The sequence below is a fragment of the Triticum dicoccoides genome, chromosome 4B, assembly GCF_002162155.2.
Source record: "Triticum dicoccoides isolate Atlit2015 ecotype Zavitan chromosome 4B, WEW_v2.0, whole genome shotgun sequence".
NCBI lineage: Eukaryota > Viridiplantae > Streptophyta > Magnoliopsida > Poales > Poaceae > Triticum > Triticum dicoccoides.
The window spans coordinates 395,901,926-395,920,006 of record NC_041387.1 but is presented as its reverse complement, the minus strand read 5'-3'; the positions used below and the strand labels follow the sequence as shown (position 1 = coordinate 395,920,006).

The following is an 18,081-nucleotide window of genomic DNA, read 5'->3' as shown; positions in this document are numbered from 1 at the left end:
CCATCTTGAGGGCCGAATTGCTCGCGTGACCCATTAGACACCGTGTCTGATGCCCTGGGCCAGTTTTTATTTATGTTAGGTCCGTAGTCTATTGACTCCAACTTTTACATACGACCTCAGAATGAGACAATTTTTATATCAAAATCAATCGTTTCGACGAGGCAAAGACAATCTGTTATAAGCTTTTCTTTTATGCGGCTGTCTTGGAGGCCTAATCGGCCGAACAGTACTCTGCATACAAAATCTAGTACTTCGAGCACAACTTCACGTCGACAATACGAAATTTTTTATGTATATCACTTCTTCATTTGAGGCCATCTTAATTAAGTTCTTGACCGTGTCAAAATCTGGTGTCAACAAGTTTCATTAGGATCTGAGGGTCCATAGTAGTAGCTAGATGCCTCTCTCTCTCTCTCTATCTATCTATCTATCTATCTATCTCTCTCTCTCTCTCTCTCTCTCTCTCTCTCTTGGATCTTCAATATCATGTTCCTGTGACATGATCAGGATCAATTCGATGTAATAAGTGGTGTGTTTGTTGGGACATGATGAATTGTCACTTTATGATCAGATTGTTCATTGAAATCAATTGAATCTTTTGAGATTTTCTTGTTATACGATAAAATAGTTGCATACTCTACGATTTGTCTATCTTATTTGGCCAAGTTTGATGTGTTTTTTTCCAAAGGGAGTGGTGCTTCGTCATGGGTTCAATCTAGCGGTGATCTAAACCAATGGCAAAAAGGTCTAGCGGTGATTTAACCTAGTGACAAAAAGAGCTAAGGCACGTATTGTATCGCCGCCACTAAGAATAAAACAACGGGGTTTTTGTATATTGATTGACTTCTTCTCGTTTACATTATGTCATCTTGCTTATTGTGATACTCTATTTTCTGCAAACTTAATATCTTGAGATGCATGCTGGATAGTGGTTATGGGGGTGGAGTATTACTAGTAGATGCAGCTGGATTAACGGTCTACTTATCATAGACGTAATGCCTATATGAGATTACCATGAATGATCATATTCATAAATATTGCAATTTGATTGGTTGCCCAAGTATAATTTGTTTACCATGCCATTTGCTTATTTTCGAGAGAGATGCCACTAGTGAAACTATGCCCCTGGGTTAAACCTGGGCATTCGTCGGACCGAGATTTTTAAAGCTCGACCTCAAAATCTCAAGCCCGAGCCTGGTCTAGACTGGCTTGGAACACATCAATAGTGTCTATTTTGATTAAAATAATGATTTTAGGGTATTTAAAATACTCTATCAGTCCCATAATATAAGAGCATTTTTGACACTACACTAGTGTAAAAAACGCTCTTATATTATGGGATGGAGGGAGTATATATTATACCTATATTTGTCATAAAATATTGATTTATGCCCTATTCGGGCTTATTTTCGGGCTTTCGAGCCGGGCTTCAGGTGAAAAAGCTGAGCTAGAGCCGGCCCGGATGTCAGGCCTTTGGGCCAAGTTGTTCATGCCCAGGTCTACCATGGGTCTATTATGTGTTACAGAATTCTTCTACAGAATTGCTATAACTATTTTGCCTTTTTTACCTTGTTACTATTTACCGTCTCTGTTTTATTTACTCCGCATATTAGGTTTGTCTAAATTCAAACTTTAAATACTTTCACCAGGTTTGTAGAAAAATATATTAACATATATACCACCAAATCAATTTCATTGGAATCATAATTGCATATATTTTCACATCATATAATTTGTTTGATATTGTTTTCTATAAAATTGGTCAACTTTATAAAGTTTCTTTATAAAGTTTGACTTTAGTCAAAGCTAATATACGGAGTAAATAAAAATGGAGGGAGTATATCTCTATCATTTGTGTTTAATCTTGTAACTAACTAGACAAGAGGATTGACAACCCTTTTACCGTGTTTTTGGACAAGTGTGTTTGTGTTCTGTGCGCAGGTGAATTCTTAAGGCTACTCATAGTAAGGAACATCATATACGTGTGTAGTATTATGAAATAGTATTATAGATGAGCTTATTTTTTTGAAAAGGAAAGGAGGCTCTGGCCTCCTTTATATTTCAAAACTGGCCAAAGCATGAGGAACAACGTACAGATACACGAAGCTTGTGGGGGGCACGTTAGTGCAAAAACCACAAGAAAAGCCGGCAGAAAAGATGAAAGATCGAGGGGGGGGGGTAGGCAGGAGAAAAACAAGAAAAACAAGAGGCCAACTATGTGACTATGTTGCTACAAGATTGCCCCAAAACTTGAGGTCCTCCTTGTCTTGCTGCTTCTTGGCTCTGTAGTACCAAAGGCGGATCAGATCTGCAGCATAGTATCGTATGTAAGAGTCTGTCCAAGATCGTGAGTTGAAAACATGATCGTTTCGAGCATGCCAGAGAGTGATAGCACAGGCAGCAAAAGCCATGTTCCATTTGCACTTGAACTGTAGTTGAGCGGCAGCTTGCTAGACGAAAGAGAGTATATCGGGTGACCTGCCAGCCAACGGTGCCAGGCGTAGGTGATGCCAAAGTGCAGATGCCGCCCGGCAATGCAACATTATATGATGAACCGACTCCACTGCTGGACATAAGTCACAACCGGAGCTAGCAGCAACAGCATTCCAATTCTTCTTGATCATGTTGTCTTTGGTGTTTAGCCGACCCCAAAAAGCTAACCGGAGGAAGGTTTTGTGCTTCAAGGGGATCAAAGCGTCCCAGATCAAATCATGGAAGGCATAAGAAACACCACGGAAGGTCAGGAGCCGGTAGAAGTAGCTCATGCTGAGATGCTTGTCAAAAACTGAAGGAATACGCAGGACCCATCAGGAGATAGAGAAGCAATGAGTTGCTGCAGCAATAGGAGCTCGCGCTCAGCAGAGTGAGAGAGGTTGGGGTAAAGTTGCACTGACCAGGCACCTTCTGAGAACTGTGAACTAACTGAGCAGCAGCGGTTCCTGGCAAAAGAGTATAGAACAGATAGCAGCAAGAAGAGCCTGCCTGCATTGACCCAATGATCATGCCAGAAAGATATGAGCTTGCCCGAGCCGAGAATGCACCGTGAGGAGTTCATGACCATGGGGATACAATCCTTGAAACCATGCCACATGGCAGTATCTCTGCTGGAATGCCCAAGAGGTAAAGCTGACTGGCAGTGCTGCAGAGTGAACCATTGATAGCAAAGGATGTCGGAGTGATTCAGTATCTTGGAAAGGAACTTGCATAGCATGGCTTGGTTATGGGCTTACAGATTTCTCACACCCAGGCCTCCATTCTGACGGTGGAGGATCACCTTGTCCCAAGCCACAAGGCATTGGCCCCCTTTACTCTGTTCTTGCCCTGCCAAAGAAACGCATGCAGCAGGCTTTCCAGAGAGCAAATCGACTCCTTAGGCCATGGAAAGCATGGCATGAAGTAGCTAGGTATGCCAGCAAGCATAGAGTTGACGAGCGTGGGTCTCCCTCCAAGAGATAAGAAAGTGGCCAGCCAGCCCGACAGTCTACGATCAACTTTGTGAATAATTGGTATCAACATCCCATGCTTGATCTTATTCAGTGACAGGGGCAGACCAAGATACGTGCATGGGGTGGAGGAGATAGGGCAGCCAAGAAAACTAGCAATCTTAGAGGCCACGACTGCATCCATAGCGACAGGCACTAATGTGCTCTTGTGAAAATTTATTGTCAAACTTGAGAAGGCCGAAAAGGAGGTCAGGATGTCCTTGATGATCGTGGCCTGCTTGATGTCCCCCTTGAAAATGATCAAAGTGTCGTCCGCATACTGTAGCACTGGAAAGAAGCGATCTACACCAAGCGGATGTTGCAGAGTCCCATTTTGAAAATGCAGACATCACATACTTTGTAACACGTCTGCCACCAGGAGGAAGAGATAAGGTAAGAGAGAGTCACTCTGCCAGAAGCCACGCTTAGCAAGAATGGGGGGGCAACTCTCCGTTGATCATGACCCTTGAGCTACCGTAGGAGAGCAGGTTATGGACCCACTGTCTCCAGGGTTGAGGAAAGCCCCTTGCTTCCATGACTAGCTTCAGACATTCCCAAATGACACTATTGAAGGCCTTATGGAAGTCCAACTTCAGAGCGATGACAGGTAGCTTCCTTTTGTGAGCACATTGTATTAACTCAGTACCTAACGCAAAGTTCTCAACAATGGAGCGACCTTTCAGAAACCCAGACTGCAGGGAGTGCACTAAGGCCGGAATCTGCCACTGTAAACAATTTGTCATGACTTTGGAAGCCAGTTTGGGCATGCTATGAACCAAGGAGATGGGCATGTAGTCCTTTATTTCCAAGGGTGTATCCTTTTTGGTAGTAAGGTGATGTAAGCAGTATTGATACCATCAAGGTTGACATTATTACTATGCAAGTCCTCGAAGAACCTGATGAGGTCCTCTTTAAGGAGGTTCTTGAAAACTTTGTAGAACTCGTTGGTAAACCCATCTGGTCCTGGGCTCCTATTATTTGGAGCTTTGTTGATAGCCTCAACAATCTCAACCCAGGAGAACGGGGCAGCAAGCCCAGAAAGATCCATAGAGGTGTACAAGGAGCTGAGGTGTACAGTTGGTAAAGAAGAAGCCGGCTGTCCCAAAACTATAGAAAAGTACTCAGTTGCAATGCCAAGCTTCTCCTCATTCTGGTAGTGCTCAACCCCGTTGTGGATGAGGACTTTAACCTTATTACGACGGGCTTGGCAGTTAGCCACAGCGTGGAAGAACTTGCAATTCTCATCTCCTGAAACACACCACCTCACCTTGGCCCTGCGACGCCATATCGTGGTTTGCCATAAGATCAATTGCTCTGTCTTGACTGAAGCTGCTTCTCGAAGTACAGATTCCAGACAGGACAGCTCCCTCCTCTCCCCCACAGCGTTGAGGAAGCAAACAACATGTTTATTGTTATCAATTAGAACACGGAGACAAGTCTTGTGCCGACTCCAATGTTGCAGGGCAGCCCGCAACCTCCTCATCTTGTAGTTAATGAGGGTGGCCGAAGAAGAGATGTGTCTTAGCCCTCTGTTCCAGCAGCTGATGATGATCTCTCTTGACTCCTCCATTTCCAACTAGTGGTTTTCCATGCGAAAAAGCTTACTCTTGGGAGTGTCAATAGAGAATTGAAGCAGGATCGGAGCATGATCTGAGGTAGTGGAAGGCGGGCAGGAGACCGCTATCTTCATGAAACTTAGACCCCAGGCAGCATTGACAAGAACACGATCGAGACACACCAAAGTTGGGGAGCTGCGCTTGTTGGACCAAGTAAATGGCTTGTTTTCAATAGGGATGTCGTCCAAGCCGTGCTCTTTGATCCAAGAGTTGAAGTGTTCCATGGTAGTCCAACATAGCCGGCCCCTTGATTTCTCATGAGAGAAACGGTACATGTTGAAGTCTCCCAAGACTGCCCAAGGTGTGTCGAGGTTAGCTACCACTTGAGAGTCTGACTCAAAGAAAGCAGATCGCTTGGTGCTCAGACAGGGTGCATACACAACAGTGAGCAAGAACTGACAGTTAGATTCAATAGAAACCAGCTTGACCGTGATGTGATATCTGTGCGCAACAACAACTTGCCCAGCAACCCTCGAGGAATCCCACGCCACTAGAATTCCCCCAGAGGTGCCTTCAGAGAGAGTGACAGCATGATCCGTGAACTTCACGGGGAGGAACGATCTCAATTTGAACAGAGTGAGGGAAGCCAGCTTCATTTCCTGCAAACAAATGACACTAGGACAGCAAGAAGTTATGGTGTCACGGACAAGCGAACACTTGCCATCGACACCGAGGCTATGTACATTCCAGCTTAGTATCTTCATAGAGAAACATAGTGCATGCAACCCAAGGGGAGAAGCGAGTAAGGCATGAGCATGCTAAAAGAAACACGAGATGGAAAGCAAACATGACAGTCCTTGATGGAAAGGAAACAGACTCGATGCATAAACACGCAGTACAGACTGATATAGAGAGCCATAACTACTGCAAAGACAGCAGGCACACGACTACGACTTGGGTGCAAACCATGATCTAGATAAGAGGAAACATAGACTAGCAAATAAGATAGCAAGGCAGTGGTCTCCAGCTGCGACCACTGCATACAACTGATGACGGGGGAGCTATACATGGGGGGTGTCGAGGATGCGCACAAAAGAGGCAGAGGAAGCGCTGACAGAAGGGGAGGCAGGGCCTCGCCCAGAACAGCAGAGTCCGCGCGGGCCCTGGCTTGGTCGAGGATGGTCGAGGCGTTGAGGTTACAGCCTTGGGCGATCAGCTTGAGCTTGCTCCTTGTGAGAGGGGTCGGGGTTCCTAGCAGAGGCAGCTCCAGGAGGCCGGCCATGGCCGCCGCCTTGGCCCGTGCCTTCTTGAGCCGAGATGAGAAGCCCAGGTGGCGGGAGGGGCTGCTGCTGGAGTTGGAGCCGGACTCCATCGCCTTACGCTTGGCGGCACGCTCCATCGGGCTCACCTGAACCCCGTCATAGGCCTGCTGGATGTGCGAGCTGCGGCGCAGGGACGAGGAAGCAGACGGTGCCACCACCACAGGAGCGTCCGCCGTAGCAGTGGCGAACCCGCCATTCTCCACCATGGGTAGGTCCAACCCACGCAGATCCAGGTTGAGATCCAGCATGGCCGTAGCGCCTGGTGGGGCGGCAGCAGAACCAGGGGGGAGGAGCTGCAGCACGACCTTGGAGGCGATGAATTCATCTGCTGCAGGCTCGCATGGCGGATCGCGACAGCTGCAGAAGACAGAGGCCACATGCGGGGGGAGCGCCGCACAAGCGCCATGGATGAGATCAATGGCAACCACAGGAGACGGCTGGTCAGTGGGGAGGATCCCAGGCTCATCCCTAGGTATATAGTGGAGAGGCCGGGTGCAGATGGGCCGGGAGGTAAGGATCTGATGGGCTTGAAGGTGCGCCTGGGCTGGAAACTGGGCCACAGGAGGTAGGGTGTTGGGATCCTTGGAGGCAAGCAGCGGGCCAGCCGTAGGAAGAATGCTGGCAGGCACATTGGGCTTGGGCGGGTAGCGGGCCTCAACGGAGGGGATCAAAGGCAGAGTGTGCGGGAAGAGCCCACCACCCACCTCCTTGGGCCAGAACTTGAACAACAGGGATCGACAGCTTTCCCGCGCAAGCTCCTCTGGGTGATAGTTGAAACAAGGAAAAAAACCCGTCACCCACAGTCACCGGCCACACTGGTATGAGCCCAGCGATCGCTCCAGAGTGAAAGAGAAGCAGAGCGAGTCAATGTCGAACGAGACCGTGGCGCATGGGGTGCGCACGTCAGCTGCTAACATCGAGGAGTTGAGGCAGAGGCGGAGCTCGTCCTCATGCAGAATCTGGGCTGCCGATGGGGAAGAGAAGGTGGCGCCTTTGATGAGCTTAGGCTTGGCGGAGAGCTTGCGCATGGCAAGGCAGTCGTCCACCGAGGCCATCTGCGGGTGTAGAAAAACACGGAAGGCCCGATCCGCCATACCTTCCTCCACCGCGTAGGGTGCGGAAGAACGTGAGAGAGCGTGACCGCGGTGCGTCGGCGCGGTAGAACGCGCACTGCTCCCGGCACCGCTTCCGACGAAGCGCGACAGGGCGCCTGGACGCGGTTCGCCCACACCCCCCTCCTCCCCATGACGAGGCGGAGCAGTGGGTGCGCCGAGCGATCGGGCAACATCCCAGATCTCATTGATGATCACGTCGGCGTATGTACTATTGCTGTCAACGCGATGGAAGGTGAGGTGGCGAGAGATGTGATGGAGCGCCTCCACCTTAACCAGGACGAAAATGCTCGAGAACTCGCTGCCATGGAGACATGCGTGCTCGAGGCGGAACAGGTTGGCGAACCCAGCAACACTTGCCCCCACCCCGCATCGGTTCCACAGCTCGAGAGGCATCTTCTCAAGAGACAAGCTCACAACATGGCGGTAGGCAAAGGAGAAGGCGTTGTCACCGACATTATGAGGCAGGATCCAAATAGTACGATCCCCTAGAGCGAGAGGGCTGGCGCACAGGGCCGCAACCTGCTCGGACTCCCGCTGGAAGATCACAAAAGCAGTCCCCACAGCGGTATATGCGAAGCGCACTGCCGTGATGCCTAGGTGGTGACAGAAAACGCGCTTGAGCCAGGGCAAGAAGGCAACTTTTTGGGGGGGTGATGTTGACTAGGCAGACGAGGAAGTTTTGGTCAGGCACCATAGGGTAGTGCACATCTAGAGAGGAGGTGCGGCCATGCACAACAGGCTCCATGAGAGGAGAGGGCGGGCTAGCGGAGCTAGGAGAAGGAGCGAGAGCGCAGGAGGAGGGAGAAGGCTGGTCAAGGGCGAGGGTGTGGAGAGCGGGCGGGTTAGAGCTGGTACTTAAGGCCGGGGGAGAGCGGTTGGAAGAGGGGTGAAGTAAACGGAGATGGCACTGATAGCTAAGATGCCCAACTAAACGACACGTCCAGCAAACAGCCAGATCCCGGCAATCACGGCGGCGGTGGTTGTAGGCAAGGCATCGGAAGCAGCGTCGTGACATGTCTTTAGGCCTTCCAAATCGAAAAGGCGATTTGGTGCTGCACCCAAGGCTGCAGGAGGTGGATACGGCGAATCCGCATTAGATAGCAACTTCTCTTTGTAGCTTGGGGCGTCAGGCGCTGTCATAGGAGGGGAAGGGGAGCCTGGGGCGGCAGCCGAAGCGTTGCCAACAGCCACGGCGGAATCCAAGCGTTGAACAGCAGCGGGTTGGCCACCGGGAGGCGGTGCCAACAAAAGGCCAGGATTAGGGGAGATTAGGCTAGCAGGCAATTGATTGCATGCAGGCGCGCGGTTGCATGCACTAGGGCACGTCCCGTGCAAGGCGACGACGGGATCCCCAGAAACCTGGCCATGCAGATCATGCGCAATCGATGGACTGCCAACCTGGCGCAGAGGAGACAAGCACGAGGGGCGTGGCCCAAGGACAGAAGGAAGGAGAGTGTTAGCCTGTCAAGCCCGGTCGCGCGTGCCGAGACGGCACGACACGCAGAAGGCTCCAGGACGAAAAGCGACATCCTAACAGAAAGGAAGCCAGAGCTCCACGGTTCGCGGAGCACGATCTCCTTGGCGATGCACTCATGCGCGACCTGGAAGAGGAAGGCGCCACGCTACCGTGTTTGAACGCGATAGCCGTTGGCCCATCCCTCAAACCAACTGACAAGGAGCGAAGCGAAGGCCTTAGGAGAGAGCAGCACGCAGTCGGTGAGGACTGTAGTGGGCACGCCGGCGGGCCGGCAATGCCCAACAACAGCCTCCACCGTACCACACCCATATTTGGCCAATATAGCATCTTCGAACTCGGAACCATCCATGGACCAAGCCAAGAAAACAAGCTGGGTGAGAAACTAGGGCTAGAACTAGGAAGGAGAGCTGAATGAACGGGAGCCAGGCGAGGGATGCATCAGAAGGCGAGGAAAGCGGGGGAGAAGAGCGGGTTGCAGCACAAAGTTCACTCTACGGAAGAAACCAACCTGTAGCCTTATGGACCTTACCGGCGAGGACCGACGTGCAGCTATCACGCGGACCAGAACTACGAGCACAGGTTGTCCGACGAAGAGGTGTCGTAGGGCAGTGGCGCGGCGATGGCCAAGAAGACCACGGGCGCAAGGAAGGCCACTGCAGGCAGGAGAACCAACGAAGCAAGCTGGAAACGGTGGCCGCCACTGCCGGAGTGGCCAGCGGTGCAAGTTGGGCGGCATCGGCTACGAGGGTGGCCGGAGTGACCAGCGGACCAGGAGCCCTACCTAGCTAGCTAACCGTTCCGGGTATGAGGAGCTGGTCATAGATAAGCTTATTTATTGTCACATAGTAACATAGTATTTATTATGATACGTTATCTATCTAAGCTATTTGAAAACTTCTTTTTTTTAATTGTGTGATACGCCAGCGTGTTTGCTAGTGCCGAGTGCACGATAACGGCCATCGTTACTATGGCTAGCCTAACGTCTCTCACAAATCTTTCTCCGCCATCGCTTCCCTTGCGTTCCACACCGGTGGACGGTGGTCGGTGCCCGGCGGGATCACAGCACAGCGGTGCAGACGGCCATGACCTCCCTTGGACCCTCTCAATCCTTCGCTACCCAACGACGCCCGCCGCCACGTGACGTGAGCCCATCCAGAAGCCCGTGCAGCGAGAGGCCCCCACTGACGCCAGGCCACCTACCTATCAGACTTTAACCCTTCCGCAAAGAGGATCCTAGCCTGCCTATGCTGCTAGCTAGGAGTATAGTGCAGAGCCGTCGCGTCGACAAGGGTCAGAGAAGACAGGGCTCCTCGCGTGGAGGAGCAGGAGGAGTGTGGGCCTGCGGCGGCTCGCGCCATCGCCATGGCGTCGTCCTCGTCCAAGGCCTCCGACTCCTCCTCCCACCGGGACGGCCCCAAGGTAGCGTTCGCCGGCCTCCGATTCCCCTAGCCGCCCGGTTCCCCCATCTCGATCTCCCTCCCGAATCTCATCGGTTTCGATCCTTTTCCGTCCCCTTGTTTTTCTTTTCGTGCTCCGCAGCGGCCGGATCAGGGGCTCGGCGTGGGCACCTCCTCACTCATGGCGCTCCATGGGAAGCTGACGCAGCTGAAGCGCCAAATCCAACAGGCCCGCCTCGCCTCGATCAAGGTAAAGCACCGACCGCATCTACAGAATTCGCTGTGAATTGTGAGTTTTGTTGGGCCACTCAATCTGGTCCGGGGATTGAGCTTGTGTGCCTGTGTCCTGTTTTGACCTTTGGCAGGAGAAGCTGGAGGCAAACAGGAGGGCGCTGCGGAAGCACACCTGCGGCCTGTTCGATGTGGCCGCCCTGGCGGAGGCGGCGTCGAGGGGCTCGGAGAGCAGCAACGTGCTGTCGCAGCTTGCCGCGGAGGGCCAGTCCAGGATCGTTGGGTGGAACCTGGCGAGAGGGTCGGGGGAGAGGGAGGTTGTGCACGTTCAGGAGGAGAACCTGTCGGCCGACGGGACGCTCGTGCTCTCCAGCTCCGGCGACAGCGCACAGTCCATCGTTTTGCAGCTTGTGAAGCTGCCGCTGGTTGATAAGATTCCAACCTACACCACGTGGATCTTCCTGGACAAGTATAGTGTTGCTACTCTATTTGACCTGTTTGATGACTTAATATTAGGTTGCTCTTCAGTTCTACAGTACTACTCCCTCCGTTCCAAAATTCTTGTCTTGGATTTGTCTACATATGGATGTATCTATTCACATTTTAGTGTTAGATACATCCGTATCTAGATAAATCTAAGAAAAGAATTTTGGGACGGAGGGAGTAGTTCATATGCCATATAGAGTTAACTTGAGATTTATGAAAGGATACTTCAATGTGCATGCATTTAGATGAACAACTTAGTCATGAACTCATGATAGAGTTAATTAACTTCAGATATAGTTTATGCGTGGATACTCGAATGTGCATGGGTTCAGGCATTTGAACAACTTAGTCATGCAAGCCATAGGTACAAGTTTTTTTTAGCTTGGGGAGCTGCATAAGAATTTGACAAATCATATATTTAATTACTTGAGCATGATACGTTCAAATAGCGTTATCAAGGATATTGCTCTGGGATGAAGTGGGGAAATTTGAGTTCCGTAATTTAAGAACATATGCAAATCCATAAGCATTCTGTATATCCATGAATCATTCCAAGAAATATGACTATCAACATGATTGATGCGTCGTGCTACTTAGAATAAGTTTATTAGCTGGATTTATTCTGAGTAGTTTGATTTTGTTAAATGGCTCATACGTCGGTATAAGGACAATTCTTGCATTCCTTTTGTCTTTGATATTTATTCTTTCTGGAACAACACAGCGCAGAAACCAAAGAATGGCCGATGATCAATCAATTGCTGGTAGGAGGAGAATTTACTATGATTCAGCTGGCAACGAGGCTCTAATCTGCAGTGAAAGTGATGAAGAAATTCCACAACCTGAGGAAGAGAAGCATGTTTTCACTGAAGGAGAAGATCAGCTAATATGGTATAATAATAGAATCTATAGTGGCCAATCGAGATGCTTTTTTTATACCTATTAATGTTAAACTTGAAAATGCTTGCTTGCTGGCACAGATTCTAGAAGGACTTAGTAGTAGACTATTCTTTAATACCTTGTTTCATCATCAATTTTGCCATCTTCTCACTTATCATGGTATTGGAGATGCAATGTTGGTCTCTTCACAACCTCAGTGCTACTGAAAACCTCAAGTTCCTTTTTGAAACAAACCACAAGCTTTTTGAACTTTAGTTCTATTTAGTTTACAACTTCACATTTTTTTCTTGGATGCTTTAATATGAATCTACTTATATTATACTTTGCGAACATTTGTGTAACCAAGGCTAAATATTTAATCGACTGCTATTTAGGTGACACTTAGTTAAATAGAGACAAGTTGTCTGTACATGGGTACACTTTCTCGAGGCCACAATAACCTGTGACGAAAGTGCTCATTTAGTCAAGCAATGTGAATTAAATTGCTTGTGCACATCTAAGAATATACCTTTTCAAAGACGCAAAACTTTTGTGTTTTCTCGAAAAGATATTTGAATAAGAATAGGAACTCCTTAATTAGATCTGGTTAACTTAATCATTATTATCCTGCAAAAATAATGACTACTTTGCACAATGTTCCTGTTATGTGCTCATGGCAATGCCCTCCCCATCTCTTTACAGTCAACCTTGCAAAAAAAAAAACTATGTATAACTTGTCTGATTCTGAGTTTCTGACTATCTGCTGCAGGAAAGCTACTCAGGAACGCGGGTTAAGTCAAGAGGATTTAAATGTTATCTGTCAGTTTATTGATGCATCTCCTTCAGAAATCGAGGTGATGTGCCACGAAAAATACAAATTCTTTGTAGCAAGATCTTCATTAAGTGATATCACCACAAATAGCAAACGTCTTTTGACTTACAATTGTTTCTGTTGATTTCATTACAATTCCAGGGTAGATCTGAATTTCTTTTTGAGAAACACGAGAAGCACTCTGAATTTTCTGATAAGATAGAGAGCCAACTTCCTCTTGACAAGACTGTGGATATAGTTTTGGATTCTTTTGATAATCTCTTCTGCCGCAGATGTTTGGTATATTCTACTTCTGTCAATCTACCACTTCTAGTCCTGTTTTTAATGTCGGTTTGTGCAACTATGTTCATCAGGGTGTGATTTATTTGATGATATATGTTCATTCAGGTTTTTGATTGCCGTCTCCATGGCTGCTCTCAAAACTTAGTATTCCCAGTGAGTAACAATTCATTTCATGTTCTAATAAAATTACTTCTCTGCGCTGCTAAGTATTAACTCTTATTCTTGTCAGAGTGAGAAGCAACCCTGTGGGTTTGAGCTCGACGGAAACAAGAGTCCATGTGGTGACCAATGCTACCTTCGAGTATGCTTCACCTCAGATTTTACAATTATATTCATTGGCATTAACTTATTTTTCTTTAGGTTTTCAGTTAAATCGTACCAGCCCCTGTAGCAAATCTATGAAACTATTTTACTGAACTTCTATTGGTGGGGAACATTGTTAGGGTTTTGGTGCCCGAGGGTTTCCTTGTAGATATTGGAAGAAACGGCACGATCCACTATTCCAAAGATACTAAAAGCCTTAATTTTTACAATTCACTCTGTTATGCACATCTGCAAAATTTTGATTTTTAATTCAACTGTGTTATTGAGAACCGAAAAGACAAGTGATAGTTGTATTACATATGAACACTTGAACAGTGAATGGAGCAAATTTATCTTTTAAGTACTTCACAGCACGTTTGGACCTGGCATTGGAATTTTGTAGGCGTGCACATTGTAACATGTCCTACATCTTTGAATGTTCTGGAGTTTTTTTAGTACTGGATCAAGCATTTCTTCTAAAATGCGAAATGAGAAACGCGACCTGTGGATGCCAACGCCAGTGTCTTTTAATTGCTACTAATAACTTTATAGATCCGTCCTTTCAGTTGAGCATGTTTACTGTGCTCCGAGGCTAATTGTGGTATTAGTTTGTCCACAGAGAAGAGAAGGATTTCAAGACATACGCAAACATGATTATGCTTCTTCTGCAACACATAATATGGAGTCAAGATCCACCTTACACAAAGTTGGTACTGATATGGTATCTGAATCAGAAGATTCAAACCGAGAGGAAGAAATCATTAAATCAAGTATATCTGTTGGAACCAGCAGATCAAAAATATCTTTTGAAAGTGCTGAAAAACATACTACACTGCCTTCTGGGGATGCTTCTGAAACTGAAAATGTATCCACTGATATGCTTCTAAGAAGTTTAGGGAAGCGCAAGGTTTTAAAAGGACCAAGGTCTAGTGATGATTTCCCTTATAAAAAGCCAAGGATGCTTGCTTCAGATATTCCTTTTGCAAGCCATATATTAAATAAGCATTCTACTTCGGAGATTGGTGACACAAGACCAGATATCAGAGAATTTGGAGGCAATCAACTAGATGACCCCAATAAGAAAACTTCTAATAAAGATAGTTGCGGTGGAAGCCCAACTAGTACTACTGAGGATGCAGCAAGAAATACTAATAAAGAATCTTCAGCAAATAATTTGTTCAGTTCCAGCAGGGAGCACACTCTTTCTCATTGGAGTACCCTAGAGAGGGATTTATATCTGAAGGGAATAGAGATATTTGGGAAAAATAGGTAAATTTACATATATAAGGTGCAATTTCAAGTGTTATCTCCCCCTAGGTTTTGTGGAAACAGACTTCCCTGATTAATTGAACTGTTGCTTCTGACAAATCTTAACACTGGTGTAAATTTCCACAGCTGTCTAATAGTCAGAAACCTATTATGTGGCCTGAAAACCTGCATGGAAGTGGCTAGCTACATGTACAACAATGGTGCAGCAAACATGAGGAAATCCATTTCGGGCGATTTCACAGAAACTGAACAAAACTACATGGTATGTATTGAATCACGTTGGTAGTCTCCTGCTCTATTTCACTATTTTGTATGTACTCAGATTAGGAATGTTAAAACAAACTAAATGCTGGCAGTCATATTGTTCTCAATGCAGTCACTGCTGCTGCTGCTGCAGAAAGAATTACATACTTCAGTTAGTATTTATTGCATGGCATGATGCTCCTGATTTTGAGGTTCTATTTCTTCCGATGAAGTTAGGTGTTCTTTCAGCACAAAAGTGAAATATCTTAAACATGGTTTGTATAACTGCTGTTCAGCCAGAGTGCATAATATGGTAGATTTTCAAAGTCTCGAGTGGTTTAGGGGTTACAAATAGGCCATTTTCCCATGAATTAAGGACATACTCTACTGCTCCTGTGGGTTTTCTGTTTTCATTTCGAGGAGCAACATTTGCAATATTATTGAGCAAAAAGGGAGAGGTGCAATAAAATCGCTAACTTAGTGACAGAAAGATATGGGAGGAGTGCATGTCTCAACCTTCCATTAGGAACCACACCTATTACAAGTTACCATCATTAACCAGCCCGGCCTTCACAAATGAAGCAACCAGGATCAGTATTACTGCACATATAAAAGTCAAAACATGCAGAGACTAACTTTATTTTCCACTGGTATTGTTACGTCAGCATCATATTTTTTTGTCCATGGATTTGTAGGAGCAAGGCATGGTTGTGAGAACAAAAGTCTGTCGTCGAAGGGGCAGAACTCGAAAGCACAAATATCCTTCGAAGGCTGCAGGGCATCCAGCCATTAGGAAAAAAGTTGGTGATGGGAAGCAATGTGACAGACAGTATACACCGTGTGGGTGCCAGGAAATGTGCAACAAAAATTGCCCCTGTGTGGAAAATGGGACATGCTGTGAGAAATACTGTGGGTATGTTCCCATTATATCGAGCAAAAATCCGTTACCCACCTTTATGCATCCACAGTATTTCCTTGTATTTGACGCGCAAAGTGAAAGTGATCATATAATGACTAATGACATCTACAGTTCTCTTTTATCATCATATTAGTGTAAGCAAATGCAAAGAAAAAACTTGACCCTGGCTTCATTTGTTAATTATCATATTTAGGTGTTCAAAAAGCTGCAAAAACAGATTTAGAGGCTGTCATTGTGCAAAAAGTCAGTGCAGAAGCAGGCAATGCCCATGTTTTGCTGCCAGTCGAGAATGTGATCCGGATGTTTGCAGAAACTGCTGGGTGAGGTAATCAGCACTTACAAAATAAGATCTCCTTGTAGATGTTGACATAACTGTTTGATAGGGTTAAATGATTTGTTTTTAGCTACGTATCATGCACATGTTTAGCTTTATTCAGATTTATGGCGTGTTTTAGTTTGCCAAACTTCACATGATGTTCATTCTCTTCAGCTGTGGAGATGGTTCACTAGGCGAGCCACCAGAAAGAGGTGATGGTTACCAGTGCGGAAACATGAAGCTCCTCCTAAAACAACAACAAAGGGTGATAACATACTCCTGTAGTTTTGTCCTCTTGACATCATTGTACGCTACCTGTTTCATGCTAATTGTTGATCATAATTCAGATTTTGCTTGGAAAATCGGACGTTGCAGGATGGGGTGCGTTCATTAAGGTCAGATCACAGAAGCTTGTTTGAGTGTCATAGCTTTCCCTTTCTTCTTTTGGCTAATTTTATTTTTGTTTCTTGCAATACCAGAACCCTGTGCATAAGAATGACTATCTTGGAGAGTACACTGGTGAATTGATTTCTCACAAAGAAGCAGACAAACGCGGCAAAATTTATGACCGGGCAAATTCTTCATTCCTCTTTGATTTAAATGATCAGGTATCCCTGCATCATGTGCCATTCATGTGCATACAGTCATATTGAAAAAATAACAGATGGTTGAAATCAAAGTGGTAACCTTTAATTTGATTGATTGCTTCACACAGTTTGTATTGGATGCATATCGGAAGGGGGATAAATTGAAGTTCGCAAATCACTCCTCCAGCCCCAACTGCTATGCAAAGGTAAGCATTGTAATACAATGCCGCTTCATGCTTTGTCTTCACCGTAATCTATTGTAAATTTGTAATACAATGCAGCTTCATGCTTTGTCTTCACCATTATCTCATTTCATGTTACGATCCTATCCAGGTGATGATGGTGGCCGGTGACCATCGGGTTGGTATCTATGCAAGGGAGCATATTGAAGCTAGTGCCGAACTCTTCTATGATTACCGGTATGGACCGGACCAAGCCCCAGCCTGGGCTAGGAGACCAGAAGGGGCAAAGAAGGATGAAGCGTCTGGTTCTCATCGTCGAGCACACAAAGTTGCTTGATAGCTGAAGAGCAGCTCCGATGATATAGGCTGCTTTAAACTATTGCCATACTTCAACAAACTTCTATCCCAGTTCATTATACAAGGGAGACCGATTGTTGGCCTGATAAAAAGAATGTGTATTCCTTAAGAAATAAAGTCCCAAGTACCAAGCTTGTGGATGACTGACAAATAAGCTTTTATTGATAGTCTGAATGATAACATAATTGTGTGTGAACATGCTTGCCTGTACTCTTGAGAACTTGTACATGGTTTTCAAACTGGAGTTGCCTGAACATCTACATGTTGAGGTGGACCAAGATGGCAATAAAAATTTATGCTATATAAGTCTTATCTTTTGGTAGGCAAGGAAAAGATGAATTTTATTCGCGTCTTAAACTCTCTTAGTTGTATTGTGCAAAATGTTGGTAAATGTTTCAGAATCCATATCACAACTTGCTTGACACATTACCAGCTGGGAAGAGATGAAATAGAAGGAAAAAACAATCATAAAATTTATATCCAGAGAGAAAATATATACTCCAATAATTGCTGTACACAATATTAGCTGGGACAAGAGGACATTTTAAGATGGCAAGCAAGTCACTAACTTGTAAAACCGTTGTCGTGCGAGGATACTAAATGGTATAACAACAGCTCATTCCATGTATCAGTCACTCCAGGAAGGCACCAGTGGCTGCAATCCTGGGTGCTGGATGCTGTTAAATCTCCTGCCTTACTCCCATACACAGAGGGGTGGCCATCTATCCTGAGCCCAGATAGATTGGTAATGTCATACTTTATTTTAGCATTGTATGTGGATGACATATTGTTGATTGGAAATGATACAGAATTTCTAAATAGCATAAAAGGATACTTGAATAAGAATTT

The 18,081-nt window shown here is 46.3% G+C and overlaps 1 protein-coding gene across 2 annotated transcripts; it reads left to right on the top strand.

Annotated features, from left to right (window-relative positions):
• Positions 1–10,118: 10,118 nt before the first annotated feature.
• Positions 10,119–17,544, top strand: LOC119296293 (histone-lysine N-methyltransferase EZ1-like). 2 transcript variants are annotated; one of them, XM_037574695.1, is made up of 17 exons: positions 10,119–10,371; positions 10,492–10,599; positions 10,715–11,049; positions 11,793–11,954; positions 12,712–12,796; positions 12,916–13,053; positions 13,162–13,209; positions 13,286–13,357; positions 13,979–14,628; positions 14,755–14,890; positions 15,567–15,784; positions 15,984–16,115; positions 16,281–16,371; positions 16,454–16,501; positions 16,586–16,714; positions 16,822–16,899; positions 17,027–17,544. In XM_037574695.1, exons 1-17 carry the CDS (start codon positions 10,315–10,317, stop codon positions 17,210–17,212), a joined length of 2,673 nt encoding a protein of 890 aa, XP_037430592.1. In that variant the 5' UTR covers positions 10,119–10,314; the 3' UTR covers positions 17,213–17,544. The 2 variants fall into 2 exon arrangements, with proteins under 2 accessions (XP_037430592.1, XP_037430593.1); XM_037574696.1 differs by lacking the exons at positions 10,119–10,371; positions 10,492–10,599 and having other exon boundaries at positions 10,913–11,049; positions 11,788–11,954.
• Positions 17,545–18,081: the final 537 nt, after the last annotated feature.

Excerpts from the sequence above, each read along its gene's own strand:
- LOC119296293 (XM_037574695.1), top strand. The coding sequence starts at position 10,315 with ATGGCGTCGTCCTCGTCCAAGGCCTCCGACTCCTCCTCCCACCGGGAC. Across the intron at positions 11,050-11,792 it reads ACGTGGATCTTCCTGGACAA|AAACCAAAGAATGGCCGATG; the intron begins GTATAGTGTTGC and ends AACACAGCGCAG. Across the intron at positions 11,955-12,711 it reads GGAGAAGATCAGCTAATATG|GAAAGCTACTCAGGAACGCG; the intron begins GTATAATAATAG and ends TATCTGCTGCAG.